Genomic DNA, 18,216 nt, shown 5'->3' with positions numbered 1-18,216 from the left:
AATTAGCGCCCCTATCGGCAGCAGCAGGAGAAGACATGCTATGGAAACTTCCGCCTAAATGCATTGTTTGTTTGTTTTTCTACTTGTTTACGTTTTAAGCTCTCCCAGCTATTTGAAGTGGTTTATTGCTATAAAAAGATATGGATTTTAGATGACTTCAAGACAGGTAAGGTTTCCACCCGTCCTGTAAAGTGGTCGATCTTCCCGTAAATTTATGAATGAAATCGTGTTTTGTGTTTCAAATCGATACGCGATGCTATTTGTCCCATTATTTCAAGCTGTGTTTCGTTCAAATCATTGAAACGGACGCCAGCAATATTAAGTTAGTTTTCATTGTGATATTAATTTGAAAAGGGATCATGTAAAAAGTCAACACATAAACACACAGTAAAAGAACATGTACGTATGTATGTAATTCTTACAATTTACCAAGTCAGCAAATTCATATGATACAAACGTACTTGTACAAAACTCGTACACAGAAACGCCTTCCTCTCATTCCGTTAATCTTGCACACAAATTACTTCCTTTCTCTACCTATTTCTCTTCATCTTTAGTCCTTCATTCCTTCACTCACTTACACATTCTTTTTTTCTCTGTTTTAAGGTAGAAAGAGTTTGATGTATACAGATGAACTCAGGAGAGTTCCTAGTGAACTTGAGCTCGAAGCTGCTGAAACTGAAATGGCTGCTAGTGAGGCTAAGCAAGTTCTTGCCATGATCAGCCCTCCTCAAATTGTAATCAATATTTATTCATCAAATCCTCTGACCTGAATCTTTTAGTGAATTAACTTAATTATAATTTGTCTTAATGTATAACAACAATAGTAATTAAATGTGGGGTCAATAGACATTTTCTTGTTTTACAGCTGAAATGGAAGACTAAAAACGCAAAGAAATTCAGTCACAGCAAGCCAGACATACCAGTCCTTTTGGGGATGAGGAATGAACATGGCCATCTTGTGCCTGAACAGAAAAAACAAATGAAAAAGGTGCACATTTCCACTGGTATGTCTGTACTCAAGCAATGCAGTTAAATGTAGTACAGCATTTGATACTGATCTCTCAAAGGACTATTCGAGTTAGCAATTGTCATTTTCACATCTTTTTATTGCTCCTAGAATAAGCAAATAAGCTGTGCGATCATCTTTGGAACTTGTGCAGGAAATGACAGAATATGGTGAGTTCTGACACCTGTTTTCACCAAAACTATTTTTCTGGAGTTATTATTGACTTATTGTTTTGTCTGATTGTTTAAAGTCAGTTGATTAAGAAATTGGCATGTTGTATTTGTACTAAAGAGTTTTCAACACATTACTGATTTGTTTTGACTGCTTGTATTATGTTCTCATTTTCTACTTGTACAGAAAGACTACATCAAGAGGTATAGGAGCTGGCAGCAGGCACTGAAAACACTCAATGCTGAGGTCAGACCTTACAGAAGTGGTCAGAGAAGTGGATTTGAGTCCGGAGATGGAGTCTTTGTTGACGGGAGTATTCTGTGGCCACCAAGCCTGAAACCATCAGTTATCTGCTGTGAAGACTTCTTTTTCCAAACAGCTCTGCTGTGACAACTCGGATGCTATGGCCCATAAAAGTAAACATCACAACTATGAGAACTGAGAGATAACCAATGGAACATCCAGTGCAACAATTCTAAGTAATATTATATATTGTTTATTGATTTACCACCTCCTAAATACATGTTTTCTTGTGCTAGGACTTCATCTCCTGGTTGAGAAAAAGCTACACCGCATCAGTGGTGCTGATGAACTATCTGAGCTGCTTCACATTCACATCACCAGGGACCACACATGGCCCATCCACACTGATGCAGTGCTGAAGAAGGCTCATCAGTGTCTTTTCTTCCTCAGACAGATGAGGAAGTTCAGTGTGAGCCCCAAAACCCTCAAATCATTTTACACATGCACTGTGGAGAACAACCTGACTGGCTGCATCCTTGCCTGGTATAGGAACAGCACCGTCCTCAACTGCAAAGCTCTGCAGAGAGCGTTACGACCTGCACAGAACATTGTTGGAAGTGAGCTTCCCTCCCTCCAGGACATCTACACCAGGTGGTGTGTGAGGAAAGCATGGATCTGATTATTTTGCTTATTATTGTTTTTATTTCGTACTCTGTGTATAGTATAATATTGTACCATGTACTGTTCTCTACCTGTATCGAGTCTCTTATGTATGTTTATATTGTTAATACTTTGTGTTGTGTATATATTCTATACTTGTCATCCGTACTGTCATGCTGCAGAGTTTGCTCTAAAGAATTTCATCACATGTGCACTTGCTTTCATGTCATGTTGACGAAGTGATTTGAATTGGTAACGTCTTTTGTTCATTTGTACTGCACAGTGCTGGATAACAATTTGTAAATTGTTAGGGACATGGAAGAAGAAGATTATGGTAGGGACATGGATAAGCAAGCAAAAGGAAGAAAACCAGGAGAGATCTGATAAGGAAACTGGATGTGATTCTGTGGTGCTCAAGACATTTCACCATGCATGCATTTGTGTGGCTTCATCAATGTTGTGAACTGATTAATATAATATGGTCCTAACATAACCCATTTTTATTTCTCTTCAATATCATTTGTCTTTATATGCTACTTTAGCTGTACTTACTGTATGCTGTATTTGCCAGTAAAGTGTTGTACATGGTGTTACATAATAAAGTATGGTAAATATTCTGTATTAAGGATGGTGTTTGGTTTGATTTAGTAAAAAATACATAATTACCATAATTATTTTAATTGAGACATGAACATTTAGTCACAATGACATATGGGACAACAGCTTGCTAGAATGTTACCATTGCATATGCTTAGTGGCATAGATGCTGTGTCAAATACAGTAAATATGTTAAATTTCAGATACATGAAGGCAAGGCTGAAAGGTGTATTACAAGAGACTGCATGGGCTATATTGCTTCAGGCACTTCGGGCGATGTACCAGGGAAAGATCAGCATGGATCATGTACTTTAAGCAAGATGAGCACGCACATTTCTGATGTCCAGCACTTGAGGAGGACAAAGATGAGAACATTTTGAGACAGTTTTACAAATGGCTTTTTTTATATTATGATTCTTTGCATACATGAATTTGACCTACATACATGCATGAATGTTTTACACATACCTTGTCTTACTGAATGGCACATGGCCTTGTGCAACAGTACAATGTAGTGTCACAATATGTATTGGTGTCTTTTTTTACTTGATCTAATTAAATAAATGGAGAAGCCCATTCCAAATGGGCATTTATGTTGACTTTGGGGGTCTATTCTTGTTCTGTGACTGGGTGAACTTGCAACAACCTGCATAATGGCAAATTGTTGAAAAGACAATATAATGTATAATGTGACTCAACAACATTTTGTTGTCCATGATGAGAATACACCTATGTATGTTTTATTGCCCTTCCACCCTCAGGGGCCCAGTAGAGTCCCTTGGAAGAGCAAGAAAATGCACATTTCAGATGGCTGTAAATCAAAGTCTGATTATAGTATCACAGAGAAAATTGGTATGACAACTACATGTGCTATTTTTACTAAATAATGTTGGACACAGCTTTCAAATATATATTAAAAGGAGGTATAAAGGCGTTTTAAAAAGTGCTCATAATAAAATACCATATTTCAGATATTTCCTTTCAAATATGTCATAGAGGTTTGCACAATGAACATGAGTAGATATCCCTTTGTTAAAGATAGTATTTTTTTCCATTTCATTATTAAACGTTTTAAACTTCATTACCCATAAGCCTCTGTCATTTTATCGATGGAACGCCAAAAACATGGCGCTGTTATTTGTAGTTCAGTGAAGATATGCTAGGGTTAGGGTTAGGATATCGGTAAAGAGGTCATTTCTCACAACACAGCAACACCGCTTTGTTAACTGAATGTATTACTGACGTAATAATAACAGCAGAAAGAACTTTGCAACATTAAACGTTTTTTTTATATGGGTTAAAAGATTGTCCAACCACAACGAATCCTGAAGGTCAGAGGCTATGATAACCCATTTGAATAGAAGCGTCACACTTACTTGTCCATATATGGTCATTCCTGACAGGATCTTCCAGGTTCAACAGTTACACATTTATTTGCCCCCATTAAATATAAAACTAAAATGACAGATTACATTGTGGGGTTAACCTGATGCAGCAATAGATGTGTTGATTACAGTGATTTTTTTTTCCCCAAGCAAGGGCCTAATGGTTTCCATTTTATGCATTGTGTACACTAGTATTAGTTAATGCACAACATTTAAGCTAAAAAAAAGTAGAATTATTAAAAAAATAATATTGCAGTTGTATTCTGTATGACAGAAATATTAAAATGATTCAAAATGTTTCAAAAAATACTCCTCTGGTAATTATTCAACCATTGCAGTATTTCTTGACCAAAGATAAGTGCAGCTACTCTTGAAATGAAGTGCTTCTGTAACATTTACAGTGTATTTATAGTGTATTAAAGACAGACTATACATTTAATCATTTCTGTTTCCAGGAAATGACCCTACCACCTTGATATTCTTAGCTTTACCAAAAGGCAAAATGAATGCACACATTTTGTAGTAATTTCCCAATTTTAGTGATATGTCAAACTGTTTAAAGACAACAAGTGCCCAGAACAGCATCCTCTGTCACCCAGGAACTTCTCCAGTCTGTGCCACTATGAAGAAAAGAAAACAACAACAACACATTATAAAAATGCATCTGCATATAGGTTATCAATTATAGTGAACTTAAAATAAAAAGACTAATATGCAACCAAACCCCCTTTAAAACATTGGCTAATATTAAAAAAATAAATTTGTTTATGGAAAATGTTATAAGACTGCAAATAATATTTTTACAAACCAGAAGTTGCAAGGCTCCCATCGGAAACATATTCTTTTCTTCCCTTTAAAAAACAAACAGGCAAAAAATTATTTAGAACAATATTTTACATTATTATTATATTATATTTTACATTATTATAAAACTGTATCTCCTGTAATCACTTGTATTTTGTCTAAATGAAATGCAAATTAGAATGGTTAATAACAATAATTATAAAGTCAACTGTTTTCAGCAAGAAAATGCATTTTTAGCATTCTAATTACCTTGAAGGTTTCAAAGGTTACAAACAGCACTACAATTAAGTGGCTTAAGCATTTTATTAAGCATTTTGTGGTATTTATGAATGCGATATATGGTATTTATGAATGCGATATATCATTTTGATTGATTGGCATACAAGATGAATAGTATATATATATATATATATATATATATACACACACACACACACACACACAATATGCAATTCAATAACATTAAGTTGACATAATTAAGGAAATAATATTTAAAAAAAAATGTGATTCTTTTTACATTACCATTTTTATTATTTACCGTTCTTCCTCTGTGTTGGCATGTGGAAAATAGTGGGAGGGATGGTGGCAGTGACAGGACTGCTCACAGTAGAGATGTGTTCACTGTAGGGCTGAGAGCAGATGTGCCACATGAGAGGGAGAGAGATTTTGAAAGGGTTGGCTCTTCATTCACAAGCTGATGGAGAAGGAATCTGTGAGAAATCCTGCAAGACAGGAAGAAAGAGAATTTAATTAAATTACATGAAGAACAATAAAAACATTGACAGCCAATCAGAATTTACAAGACTTTAAGGAGCTTGAGCATTCAAAGTGAGACAACATAACTACAACGTATATAATAAACATAACTTTTTCATCTGTTGGTGTGGAAGCTAAAATAGTTATCATTATAGTTATTGAGGAAGTAACTATTATTATACTGTTTGAATGAGAAGAGATGCCGCCAATCTGTAAAGGTTAATAAAGAATACAATAGACTTACAAGTACAAGTATGCTTGTACAATATCATATGAATTTGCTGACTTGGTAAATTGTAAGAATTATTACTACTTCTAGCTGATAGGGCCTTGTGGTATGTAAAACAAAGTTTAAGAAACATCAAATGCTGTGCAAAATATAACTGCAGAAATGTTCAAACAAGGGTTAAGACCAACACGGACATACCATTGGAAATGTTTGCCTTTGCAGCTTTTTGTCTTCTCCGTAAACGCACAAGATGGCCAAATTCATCCCTCTCCTTCCTTTGGTCTTCATTTTCAGCTGAAACAAAGAGAAATACATACATGTTGAGACAGTGTGTTAAAAATGATCTGTGACCGAAATATCCGAGAGGATGGACGTTAAGGAAATTAGTTAGCAACACATTTAATTACTGTGTTCAATTCCTGTGAAGTGTTGAACCTTTGAAGGACTTGTTCAGCCTCCCTGGCAGCTTCATCAAGATCAGAATTGGGAGATTTGAGTTCAAGCTCCCTGTTAATGCAAGCAGCTTCCTGACAGAAATGGTCAAAATTTAATTCTGAGATTTAAAAATATGCCATGATGAAGAAGAAAGAAAAAGAGCAAAAATATGTGTAAATGAATTATGGATTACAGGTCAGAAAAATAGGCAAGGAAAAGCTGAGAGAGAGAAGTGAGAATATACTTAACCTGTCTGAATGCATGTACAGTTTTTTTTTTTTTTTTACAATGTCTTAACATTATTGTTACTTCTGATGTATTAAAAAAAATCACGTATTTATTTATTCTTATTTTTAATGTATTATATAATCATGATTTTGTTAGTTTGTTAGTTTTGTTGCTTTAAGAGATTTCAATGACAGTCGGTTTTTATTGTCAATCTGTTTTGATCAGTTAAGAGATCTCAGTATGGTATGTTCTCAATCTCAATCGGTTATGAGATTTCAGTGACAGACGATTTTGTTCGGTTACACGGTCTCAATGGTAAGTTTTGTTGCTTTAAGAGATTTCAATGAGAGTCGCTTTTCATTGTCAGTCAGTTTTGATCATTTACTAGAACTTTGGATCTGTTTGGATCAGTTACGAGATCTCAATCAGCTATGAGATTTCAGTGACAGCCGATTTTGTTCGGTTACACGGTCTCAATGGTAAGTTTTGTTGCTTTAAGAGATTTCAATAACAGTCAGTTTTCATTGTCAGTCAGTTTTGTTCAGTTAGGAGATCTCAATACGGTATGTTCTCAATCTCAACTGGTTATGAGATTTCAGTGACAAACGATTTTGTTCAGTTACATGATCTCAATGATTGACTCAAAGTTTTGCTTTACGAGATTTCAATGACGGTCGGTTTTTATTTTCAGTCAGTTTCGATCAGTTACAAGATCTCAATACAGTATGTTCTCAATCTCAATCGGTTATGAGATTTCAGTGACAGCTGATTTTTTTCGGTTACGCTATCTCAATGATGGTAAGTTTTGTTGTTTTAAGAGATTTCAATGACAGTTGGTTTTCATTGTCAGTCACTTTTGTTCAGTTACGAGATCTCAATAAGGTATGTTCTCAATCTCAATCTCAATCGGTTATGAGATTTCAGTGATGGCCGATTTTGTTCGGTTATGCAATCTCAATAATGTTAAGTTTTGTTGCTTTAAGATATTTCAGTGACAGTCAGTTTCATTGTCAGTCAGTTTTGTTCAGTTACGAGATCTCAATATGGTATGTTCTCAATCTCAATTGGTTATGAGATTTCAGTGATAGACGATTTTGTTCGGTTACGTGATCTCAAAGCTGGTAAGTTTTGTTGCTTTAAGAGATTTCAATGACAGTCGGTTTTCACTGTCAGTCGGTTTTGATCAGTTGCGAGATCCCAATACGGTATGTTCTCAATCAGCTATGAGATTTCAGTGACGGACAATTTTGTTAGGTTACGTAATCTCAATGATGGTAAGTTTGGTTCCTTTAAGAGATTACAATGACAGTCGGTTTTTATTTTCAGTCAGTTTTGATCAGTTAAGAGATCTCAATACGGTATGTTCTCAATGTCAATCGGTTATGATATTTCAGTGACAGCCGATTTTGTTCGGTTACGCGATCTCAATGATGATTAGTTTTGTTGCTTTAAGAGATTTCAATGACAGTCGGGGTTTTTTGTCAGTCAGTTTTGATCAGTTACGAGAACTCAATATGGTATGTTCTCAATCTTAATCGGTTATGAGATTTCAGTGACGGCCGATTTTGTTCAGTTACGCACTGTCAATGATGGTAAGTTTTGTTGCTTTAAGATATTTCAGTGACAGTCGGTTTTCATTGTCAGTCAGTCATTGTTCAGTTACGAGTTCTCAATACGGTGTATTCTCAATCTCAATCGGTTATGAGATTTCAGCGACGGCCGATTTTGTTCGGTTACATGATCTCAATGATGGTAAGTTTTGTTGCTTTAAGAGATTTCAATGACAGTAATTTTTTATGGTCAGTCAGTTTTGATCAGTTACGAGAACTCAATACAGTATGTTCTCAATCTCAATCGGTTATGAGATTTCAGTGACGGACGATTTTGTTCGGTTACGCGATCTCAATGATGGTAAGTTTTGTCCCTTTAAGAGATTTCAATGACGATCAGTTTTATTCATTGTGACACTTCTAAGATGTCTGTTTTATTCAGGTATGAGATTTAATTGACGGACGATTTTGTTCAGTTACGCAATCTCAATGATGGTAAGTTTTGTTCCTTTAAGAGATTTCAATGACATTCGGTTTTTATTGTCAATCAGATTTGATCAGTTACGAGATCTCAATCAGTTATGAGATTTCAGTGACGGCCAATTTTGTTCGGTTATGTGATCTCAATGATGGTTAGTTTTGTTGCTTTAAGAGATTTCAATGACAGTCGGTTTTTATTTTTAAGTCAGTTTTGATCAGTTATGAGATCTCAATCAGTTATGAGATTTCAGTGATGGACGATTTTGTTCGGTTATGTGATTTCAATGATGGTTAGTTTTGTTGCTTTAAGAGATTTCCATGACAGTCGGTTTTTATTGTCAGTCAGATTTGATCAGTTACGAGATCTCAATCAGTTATGAGATTTCAGTGATGGACGATTTTGTTCGGTTATGTGATTTCAATGATGGTTAGTTTTGTTGCTTTAAGAGATTTCAATGACAGTAGGTTTTTATTGTCAGTCAGATTTGATCAGTTACAAGATCTCAATCAGTTATGAGATTTCAGTGACGGCCGATTTTGTTCGGTTACGTGATCTCAATGATGGTAAGTTTACAGTATGTTCTCAATCTCAATCGGTTATGAGATTTCAGTGACAGTCGATTTTGTTCCTTTATGAGATTTAAATAATGGCTATTTTTTCCATTATGAGATTTCAATGCCACTTGGTTTTGTTTCGTAATGAGATTTTAATGACGGTCGGCTTTGTCTCTTAACAAAACTTTAACAACAGTTGGTTTTGTTCGGTTATGAGATTTCAATGATGGTCAATTTTCAGTGTCAGACGGTTTTGTTCTTTTATGAGATTTCAAAGACGGTCAGTTTTGTTCCTTTCTTCTTTTTCGAGATTTCAAAGATGTCTGTTTCATTCAGTTATGAGATTTCAGTTACGGACGGTTTTGTTTGGTTACGAGATCTCAATATATGTTTGTTCTATTATGAGATTTTAATGATATTTGATCAGTTTTATTCATTATGACACTTCTAAGATGTCTGTTTTATTTAGTTATGAGATTTAATTGATGGCCGATTTTGTTCGGTTACGCAATCTCAATGATGGTAAGTTTTGTTCCTTTAAGAGATTTCAAGTCAGTTTTCATTGTCAGTCAGTTTTGTTCAGTTACGAGATCTACGAGATCAGTTTTACGAGATTTTAACTGTCAGTCAGTTGTTATGAATGGTCAGTTTTGCTGGGTTACAAGATTTCAATGACGGTCGGTTTTGTTCCTTTATGAGATTTAAATAATGGCTATTTTTTCCATTATGAGATTTCAATCCTGCTTGGTTTTGTTTCTTAACGAGATTTTAATGACGTTCGGCTTTGTCTCTTAACAAGATTTTAACGATTATGTTTTCAGATTTCAATGACAATATATAAAGATTTTGTGGCTCAGATAAGGTCCAGTTCTAATTTATTTCTTTGCTCTTGCCTGACATGTGGCATTGCTATGGCCTGCTTGTGGCTTAGATCTGACAAACAGGAGTGGTCTGCCCAAGTGCCATCATTCCACATCACATGTGGCCCAGATCATCACGCCACACTTGGCAGATGTGGGCCAGATTTGGGCCGGCACAAAGTTTCTATCTGGGGTGCTATTAATATACTAGGAAGTATAAAAAAGGAAGTATACTTTTAGTCTACTTAAACATTAAACAGCATGTAAATCAAAACTGCCTAACGTTACTGAATGAAATGAAATCTGCATCATCGTTCTGAATCTGATCCAGGCGTAGTCTTTGTTACATTTTGTTTAAAGGTGCCCTAGATTCAAAATTTGAATTTACCTTGGCATAGTTGAATAACAAGAGTTCAGTACATGGAAAAGACATACATTGAGTTTCAAACTCCATTGCTTTCTCTTTCTTATGTAAATCTCATTTGTTTAAAAGACTTCCGGTAAACACGCGGATCTCAACATAACACCGACTGTTACGTAACAGTCGGGGTGTACGCCCCAATATTTGCATATGCCAGCCCATGTTCCCAACATTATGAAAGGCATTAGACAAGGGCAGCCAGTAACGTCTGGATCTGCACAGGTGAATCAACAGACTAGGTAAGCAAGAACAACAGCGAAAATGGCAGATGGAGCAATAATAACTGACATGATCCATGATAGCATGATATTTTTAGTGATATTTGTAAATTGTCTATCTAAATGTTTCGTTAGCATGTTGCTAATGTACTGTTAAATGAGGTTAAAGTTACCATTGTTTCTTACTGAATTCACAGAGACAAGAGCTGTCGCTATTTTCATTTTTAAACACTTGCAGTCTGTATAATTCATAAACACAACTTCATTCTTTATAAATCTCTCCAACAGTGTAGCATTAGCCATTAGCCACGGAGCACAGCCTCAAACTCATAGAGAATCAAATATAAACATCAAAATAAATACTTTACTCACATAATTCGAAGCATGCATACAGCATGCATGACGAACATCTTCTAAAGATCCATTTGAAGGTTATATTAGCTGTGTGAACTTTGTAAATGTGCTGTAATATAATCGAGAGCTTGGTGTGGCAGGGAGCACGCGAATTAAAGGGGCGGCGCGCTGAAAAAATCAGTGCATAGTTAATGATGCCCCAAAATAGGCAGTTAAAAAAATTAATTAAAAAAAATCTATGGGGTATTTTGAGCTGAAACTTCACAGACACATTCAGGGGACACCTTAGACTTATATTACATCTTGTGAAAAAGCATTCTTGGGCACCTTTAAAATTATGGCTTTCTTTATGAAACTTACCCACATCCAAGTGTTGATCAAAAGGATGCATGAAGCTATAATAAAATGTTTATTTAATTAGTTAAAGTACATTTAAATGTATATTTCAAGTATAACAAATCAATAGCCTACCTAAATTCCAATTTATACTATTGTATAAATTGTATGTTATACTATTTTTATGTTCCAACATAAAAATAGTCTAAGTATCATGTTATGTTCACTTAAAGAAAATTTTTAAAACAGTATATAACTACCAAACTAATAGTTTACTGAAAGTACACTTCAAAGTGTGCTTTCTTTCATAAACTAAAAAATGTATCACTAGTATTAAAATAGTAAACTACTAGTGTATACTTATTAGTTCAGTACAGTTGCAGTACACATGAGAAACATAGTTTCACATTTACTACACATTGATATTAGTATACTAAATAAAGTATACTTAAAAATATACTTGAACATTACTTAAGAAGTATACTTCTTTTTTTGTAAGGGACCTGAAATGCTATAGTACTGTATAGCTTCTATCTGATAATCTGATAATACTATACCTGACCTTATTTAGACATCAATCATGTACTTGTCTGCCTTGTCAAAAATAATTGCAGAATGCACAGTTATTATTGTTTCTGAGAGCTATCACCAACACACTTCAATTCCCTCAAATAATACACCCCAACATGCTGTCCTGTAAATAGCCTATAATTATTTGGGTACATCTAAATCATACACATCAGCAGAAATGTAATAAATAAGTATATATAAAACAAGAACAATGTTGGATTTCTTTTATGTGATGACAAAATGGATACAGAGTGGGAAGAGCTTGCTATAATTCACATGTCAAAGTAATTTCATGGTAATTTAATGAATCAGCCTCAGACACACAAGTAGTCTTGATTCAGATGGGGTTTATTAGTGCAGCAGTGAGTGACACAGGTAGTGACGCAGATTGATGACACTAACATAGACTGCATTCAGAAATATATTCATTAATTTTAGACTCCATTTAGATAATGTTGAAATTCACTTCATAAAAGCTGAGTAGATTTTTTTCATAGCATTTCAAGATGTTTGTGTACCATATATATTTATATGGATGGCATTTTGGACTCTTCAGTTATTTAAGTCTAGGCCTTTGCACTGATTACATACAGACACTCTTACACATTGTGCATAGGATTACACAGCTTACACAGAACAAACAATGATTAGCTCCTTGATATGAATTAAATTCAAATTAAATTCACATTCTTTCCACACATGACATTAAATGGTCCATCATTCTGCCTAACAAATGATGAGTGAACTTTAATATTTGGCTGAAGTATTCCTTTAAGACACACTGTTATGATAAATGAATAACCAGCGAAGTCTCAAATGACAAACATTAGCTGCCTGCTTATAAAACATAACTTGTTTACATTTCCATTAACATGCGCTCTAAGACCCTCAATTTTGTGGCAACAGGGACACCGCGTGGAATTCAAAAGAATTACGGCTAGGGGGGAATTTTAGCTCAGTGATGTTTTGGGTTTGAGAGGATAAACATTAGTTGTTATTCTACGTTGTAAAACGAGGCGTGATTTAACTCATGAACTTTTGTATTTCCGGATCAGATAGTTTTACAGAATTCTTACAGAATACAATTCACCTGACAATAGAAGTGGAAAAGATGATTAAAGATGCTTCAACAATTTCAATTGATTAAAGGTGTCCAAACACTTGAGAAACGAATCGATATTCAATCTACTCGTTACATCCTGTACAATGTAGGCTACATAACATAATAAGTTGCTAAAAACGGCAAAGATATTGCGGTATCTGTCGTCGGTGTCCTTAAAAATAGAATTACGATGATTATCAATGCATATTAACACAAACAACATAAATATCATATGTTACAGATTTTAATTTGTAAGTAGCTTACAATAAAAAGGCGCCAGAGTATAGGTCTAATACAAATAAATAAAAAAAAAACAAATAAGGATGCCACTCACTTATCAATCGATAGCTACCATTTATCCTTCACAAAATTCAATAACATTGTTTAAAGCTATTCAGAAATTGAAACATTTTTTAAATATAGTCTATATTTATATACATGCAACTTACATGATGATAATTCTGTAACTATACGCTTGAGTTCTACTGTCCCAGGTCCACTGCACCTGTGTGCCGTCTTTAAATGACGCTCACGCAGGTACCTTGCGTCATGCGCAGAGGCGGAAACGCGGAAGCAACATTCCACGTCACTTGAGGTGGATTTAGCGCGAGCGAGCGAAGATTCCGACAGGAGAATTAAGCGCTTTGACGTGAGACTCGCCGGATGTGATGCCACGAGCGTTTTGGCTTTACGCTCAAACTGACAGCGAAAGGAATATCTGCGGGTTGTAAACGGAGGATTCGTCTCAAGGTAATGTTTGTGTGCGGAGCTGTACTGCGGTCAGAGCGCTTGCAGCAGGCGGCTGCTGAATGTCGCTGTTTTATTGGATATCCAGTGGTTCCTGACGCCGTGTGTCCATCAGTGCAGATGATATGATGGCTATATATATAATAATAGGTCTGCATTTCGCAATTGCTGAGTCTAAAATCATAGCGAGTTACCTAAATAGGAAACATTTAAAGTGCTACGATTCCCAAATATGATAAACACGCGAATGATGCCCAAAAATTCTGTTTAGAGAGGCAGCTCACATCAGCTTCTTGTTGTAGGTTATGGGCCCTTTTTGCTTTGATTGACTGATCATCGCACTTTATGGATGTTCTTGATTTCTTGGCATCGTATCTCAGATTTTATGCCAGTTAATCTACTTATTTTATTTTTGTTATAGCGTATAACGCCTCTAAATAAATGTGATGCACCTGTCTCCACACAACCTTGATTATTAAAGGTTGTGTGCCTTTTTTTTTTTCTTTTTTTTTTAGTTACATAAAAGTTCACTGAATTGGTGTGTTGTTTATTACATTGTCATGATGATTATGTTACGTATCTAAAAATAATGAAGTGTGCTCTAGTCTTTGTCATTACCCATTAAAACACATCATGTCAATCAAGCTAAGTAATGCTGTCAAGGGTGTATCTCCAACTGTCACTACTGTGTTATGGGGTGTGTACATGTTTTGTAAATTTGTCAGAAGGATCACCTTTACTGATTCACTGTGATTTCAGTATAGGACAATACTGGCAGTAGGTCAGTACAGTGTGCTTAATGCGCTGTAGGCTAATTAATTGTGCTTAGCAAACAGTAATGCAGCCCTCCTGGATTTTTCCCTTGTGAATCTAAATCATTGTGTCTAGGGTGGGATAGTTTTGCCTACCAGACAGATACAGTGAATGCAGAACTTTACCAGCCATTAAAGTTTTTACCAGCCATATTTAAAAAAAATAATTAATTAATTGAGATACAGTATTTTAATTCAGATTTATTTCCATATTTGAGAATCAGAAAGTGACACTGTGGCTGACCTTATAAGTGTTTTGCAATCCATTTTATGTTAGCTATAAAGATGTTGTGCTATTTTACCTTTCCTTTCCCCCAAAATACAAGAATAATACAAGAACATTGATTAATGAAATTTTGTTTTCTCATTAAATATAATTTTTGGGACTTCTTTTCTTTGTTCTTTATTTGTTTTAGACATATTTTAGATCTTTCATAGATCATATTTAAAATAATTTGCAATTGTCCAAAATATCAAATTAAGTGAACCTTGGGTGCTTTTGTTTTTGTAATAGTGGTCATTCGATATAGGGTTGTTGTTTTTTTTTTTTTTTTTAATGGCTGAGCTGATATCTTAAAGTTCAGGGTGGCCGATATAACACACTATTTACTGTTAAGGCAAAATTCTGCTCTGAGAAACCAACGGCACTGAAGATCACATGTCTTGCCAACTTTCCATGCACCTGTTCATCAATCTATAAACAAATTGGCTAGTTCATCAAGACCAATTTTTTATTTCTAAACAACAGGATTTATGTCAAATGAGCCATAGTGGCTGCCTGGTAAAGAATCCAGAATTACCTAAATTATTTGGCTGGTGGTAACTTCCAATCCTGATTGTGTCTGATTATTCCAGCCATCATGCTAATACTGATTGTGTCCTCTTTTTTTTTTTTTTTTTTTTTTTTTTTTTGTCTGTAGAGTGTCTGATTTGGTGCTCAATCTTCATGGGCGAATCAGGGACACGGCGCTCCACCCTGGTCTCCAGGCTTCCCATCTTCAGACGCAGTGTGCGAAAGAGACAGGACTCGCTTCCCTCCTCGCCCTCCTCCGGTGGTGTCGGCAATGGCGTCCACACTTCCTCTCCCTCCAGCACGAACTCCAGCTCCAGCAGCACGAGCAAACGCCGCAGCCTGTTCCGCACTCCGTCACTCAGCTTCCACAGCAAGAGGAACAGCGACCCGACACAGCTCAGCCTGGACAATCGCAGCGAGGAGTCTGAAGTCGCCTTTCAAGACAGTTGCATCTCAAAGACGCGGCATTCGTTCGGATTCGGTGGACACAAGAAGAAGATCCCCCGATCTCAGACAGAAAACCTCGAGAAAGCGTCAGCCAATCGCAGCGTGTTCATTAACTGCATCAGCTCACGGACGAATGAGGGAGATGATTCAGGGTTCCTCGATGACGTGAGCAGCAAGAGGTCTTCCAAACATAAGAAGATGCTGCCCAAGTCCTTCTCAGCTCACCAGCGGTTTTCCAAGAACTCGTCCAATGTCCCAGACCAGGGTAAAGGTCAGGATAGTGCAGAAGAGCCTCCTAAAACTGGTACCCCAGGTTCCTGGCCTGGAGAATTGGCTGAGAGTTCTCTACAGTCACCCATGATCTCAGAAGACCGCACCACTGCAATCACACCGTCCGATTTCGTTCCCGTCACCGAAGACTCTGTCTCAGAAGTGGACGCTTTGCCGGCCCCCAGTCCAGCTGCTCCACCCGAAACCTTCAGCCAAGCAGTTTCTACCTCACAGGTGTCCATCACCCCAGCCCAGGCCACCACGGAAAAGCCCTTACTGCCAGATACCAGCCAAACAGCCAGCACACAGTGCGAGAGCACAACTGCGCATACAGAACCAGTAACGCTGCAGACGGTGAAAGAGTTGAACCCTAACACTAATCCTAATACAAACGCTAACCCTGACCAGTCAGAGGCCAGTGAGATGGAACAAGTTCCAGAATTGAGTGAGGACAGCAGCTCCAATCCAGACACCCGTGAGAGGTGGTCCAGGAACGCTGTTCTCATCCAGCAGGCAGGAAGGTCATCGGGCCTGAGCAAACTGGAGACCAGGCCAAGTCATCTGAGAAAGCCACACACAGGTAATGTCAGCGAACTCAGTTGCTGTTTTGTTCTCTTTTAAGAAGGTTTTAAAGAAAGCGTTTTTAGGACAGAAGTTCAGAGGGAAATTATTTACATACTTGTTCCATGACAAAAACAAGCTAATCTTTGATCTTCAAACCGGTTCCACTAATCTACAAGATTTCATGTTAAGATATTATGACCTTGGGGCTTCCTAGACTACTTTCTGCTTCCACAAAGATTATGAAATGCTCATCTGATGGACACTTTAATATATAGTGTTGAAAATCCGTCAGCTTCAAAAGAAAAAGGGTAGGGTACTACTGGTAGCCAAAAAGTTGTTTCCTGTGGTTAAATTGTTTGTAAAAACAACATCCAAATGAATTGTCTTCATGATTGTTGGTAGTATATCATAGGGCAAAGTGACGTGATCAGCTATCTGTACATTTTCCTGCTTATACATGGCTACTTTCTAAATAAATAAAAAATGGACGTGAAATATTGCTGTGACTTGAAATGTATTTATTATAAAAGAAGGGACCTCAGAGAGATCTGACATGCATGAATCTAGCACAGCTATAGGTAGAAATTTAATTGTTGGCAACAACCGTCAAATATACATTTTCAGTGTGTATACAAAATATTTAAACACAAAATGCCATGATTGGCCAATCAGCATGAAGAATCATCTGATACAATAAATGGCTCGTTATTTATCATTATATTATCATATTTGTGATTTAAAAATTACATTTAAGCCCTCATGTATTATTGAGGTGTAAATGCACTGCATAACATGTAGCCTTAAACTGAACATGTGACTGATCTTCACAGTTCTGAGAACTACAGAAAGCTTAAACTATTATTTTTATACATGCACACAAAAACTGGGAAACATTCCCCTCATTGAAACAATGTATTATGCTTCAGTTTGGCTGCATTTTTCTCAAGACCCATGATTTCTCTTTCGTAAGTTATAGTTTTATGTTGCGAGTGCTTTCACTCCAGAGTGCCTGTGGCTTAAGTTTATGGGAAACTAACCAGCTCCACTGTATTGAATTTCCTCTTGTGGTGACTTGATATTGGCTTTACTACAGATCCTCTTGCAGGAGAGAGTGAACACTACACTCAGTGTGTTCATTTACAATTATTGGCTTGGGGTGATTCATTAATATTCATGTCAATGATTAAGCTATTTTTAAGGTTATTAGGATGTTTTAGTCATACTCGCTTGTTTTTATAAGAGGAAAGATGTCTGGAAGTCTTTTTTTTTTAAAGTTATATTTATGGGATTTTTGTGCCTTTATTCGGAGAGGACAGTAGAGAGCAGACAGGAAAGCATTGGGTGGAGAGAGGGGGGCAGGATCGGCAAAGGACCCCGAGACGGGAATCGAACTCGGGTCGCCGTGAACGCATTTGCACCATATGTCGGCATGCTAACCACTAGGCTATCAGCATTGATCTCGAAGTCTCTTGTTACCATGTTGAAAGCAGATTATTTTGGTTCTTTCGGTTTAATTTAGAAATTTTTGTTTGTTTTGCATATTGTTTCCTTGTGAATACAGTATATGTACAGTATTCAGTATTATTGGGCCTTTTCTTCAGTTTTTCTTGTGTCTGTGTA

General features: G+C 36.3%; 1 protein-coding gene and 1 long non-coding RNA gene across 5 annotated transcripts in view; one reads left to right on the top strand and one right to left on the bottom strand.

Annotated features, from left to right (window-relative positions):
* Positions 1 to 4,580: 4,580 nt before the first annotated feature.
* Positions 4,581 to 6,521, bottom strand: LOC125280051. Its single transcript, XR_007187520.1, has 5 exons — positions 6,290 to 6,521; positions 6,053 to 6,148; positions 5,392 to 5,591; positions 4,874 to 4,916; positions 4,581 to 4,685 (listed from the first exon to the last, which is right to left on the bottom strand). It is a non-coding gene; the product is annotated as an uncharacterized LOC125280051 (long non-coding RNA).
* Positions 6,522 to 13,087: 6,566 nt separating this feature from the next.
* Positions 13,088 to 18,216, top strand: part of ccser1 (coiled-coil serine-rich protein 1) — a 93,630-nt gene continuing 88,501 nt past the window's right edge. For 2 of the 4 annotated variants that reach the window (XM_048209697.1, XM_048209696.1), the window contains exons 1-2: positions 13,092 to 13,713; positions 15,443 to 16,612. In XM_048209697.1, coding sequence (XP_048065654.1) covers positions 15,469 to 16,612 — 1,144 coding nt within the window. In that variant the 5' untranslated portion in view covers positions 13,092 to 13,713; positions 15,443 to 15,468. Of the gene's footprint in view, positions 13,714 to 15,442; positions 16,613 to 18,216 lie in introns of all 4 variants that reach the window. The other 2 variants (XM_048209698.1, XM_048209699.1) reach the window with 2 other exon arrangements.

This window comes from Megalobrama amblycephala, linkage group LG12 (genome assembly GCF_018812025.1).
Source record: "Megalobrama amblycephala isolate DHTTF-2021 linkage group LG12, ASM1881202v1, whole genome shotgun sequence".
NCBI classification, from domain to species: Eukaryota; Metazoa; Chordata; class Actinopteri; order Cypriniformes; family Xenocyprididae; genus Megalobrama; species Megalobrama amblycephala.
Note: the sequence above shows the minus strand (reverse complement) of the source record. Positions and strands in the feature narration are given on the sequence as shown.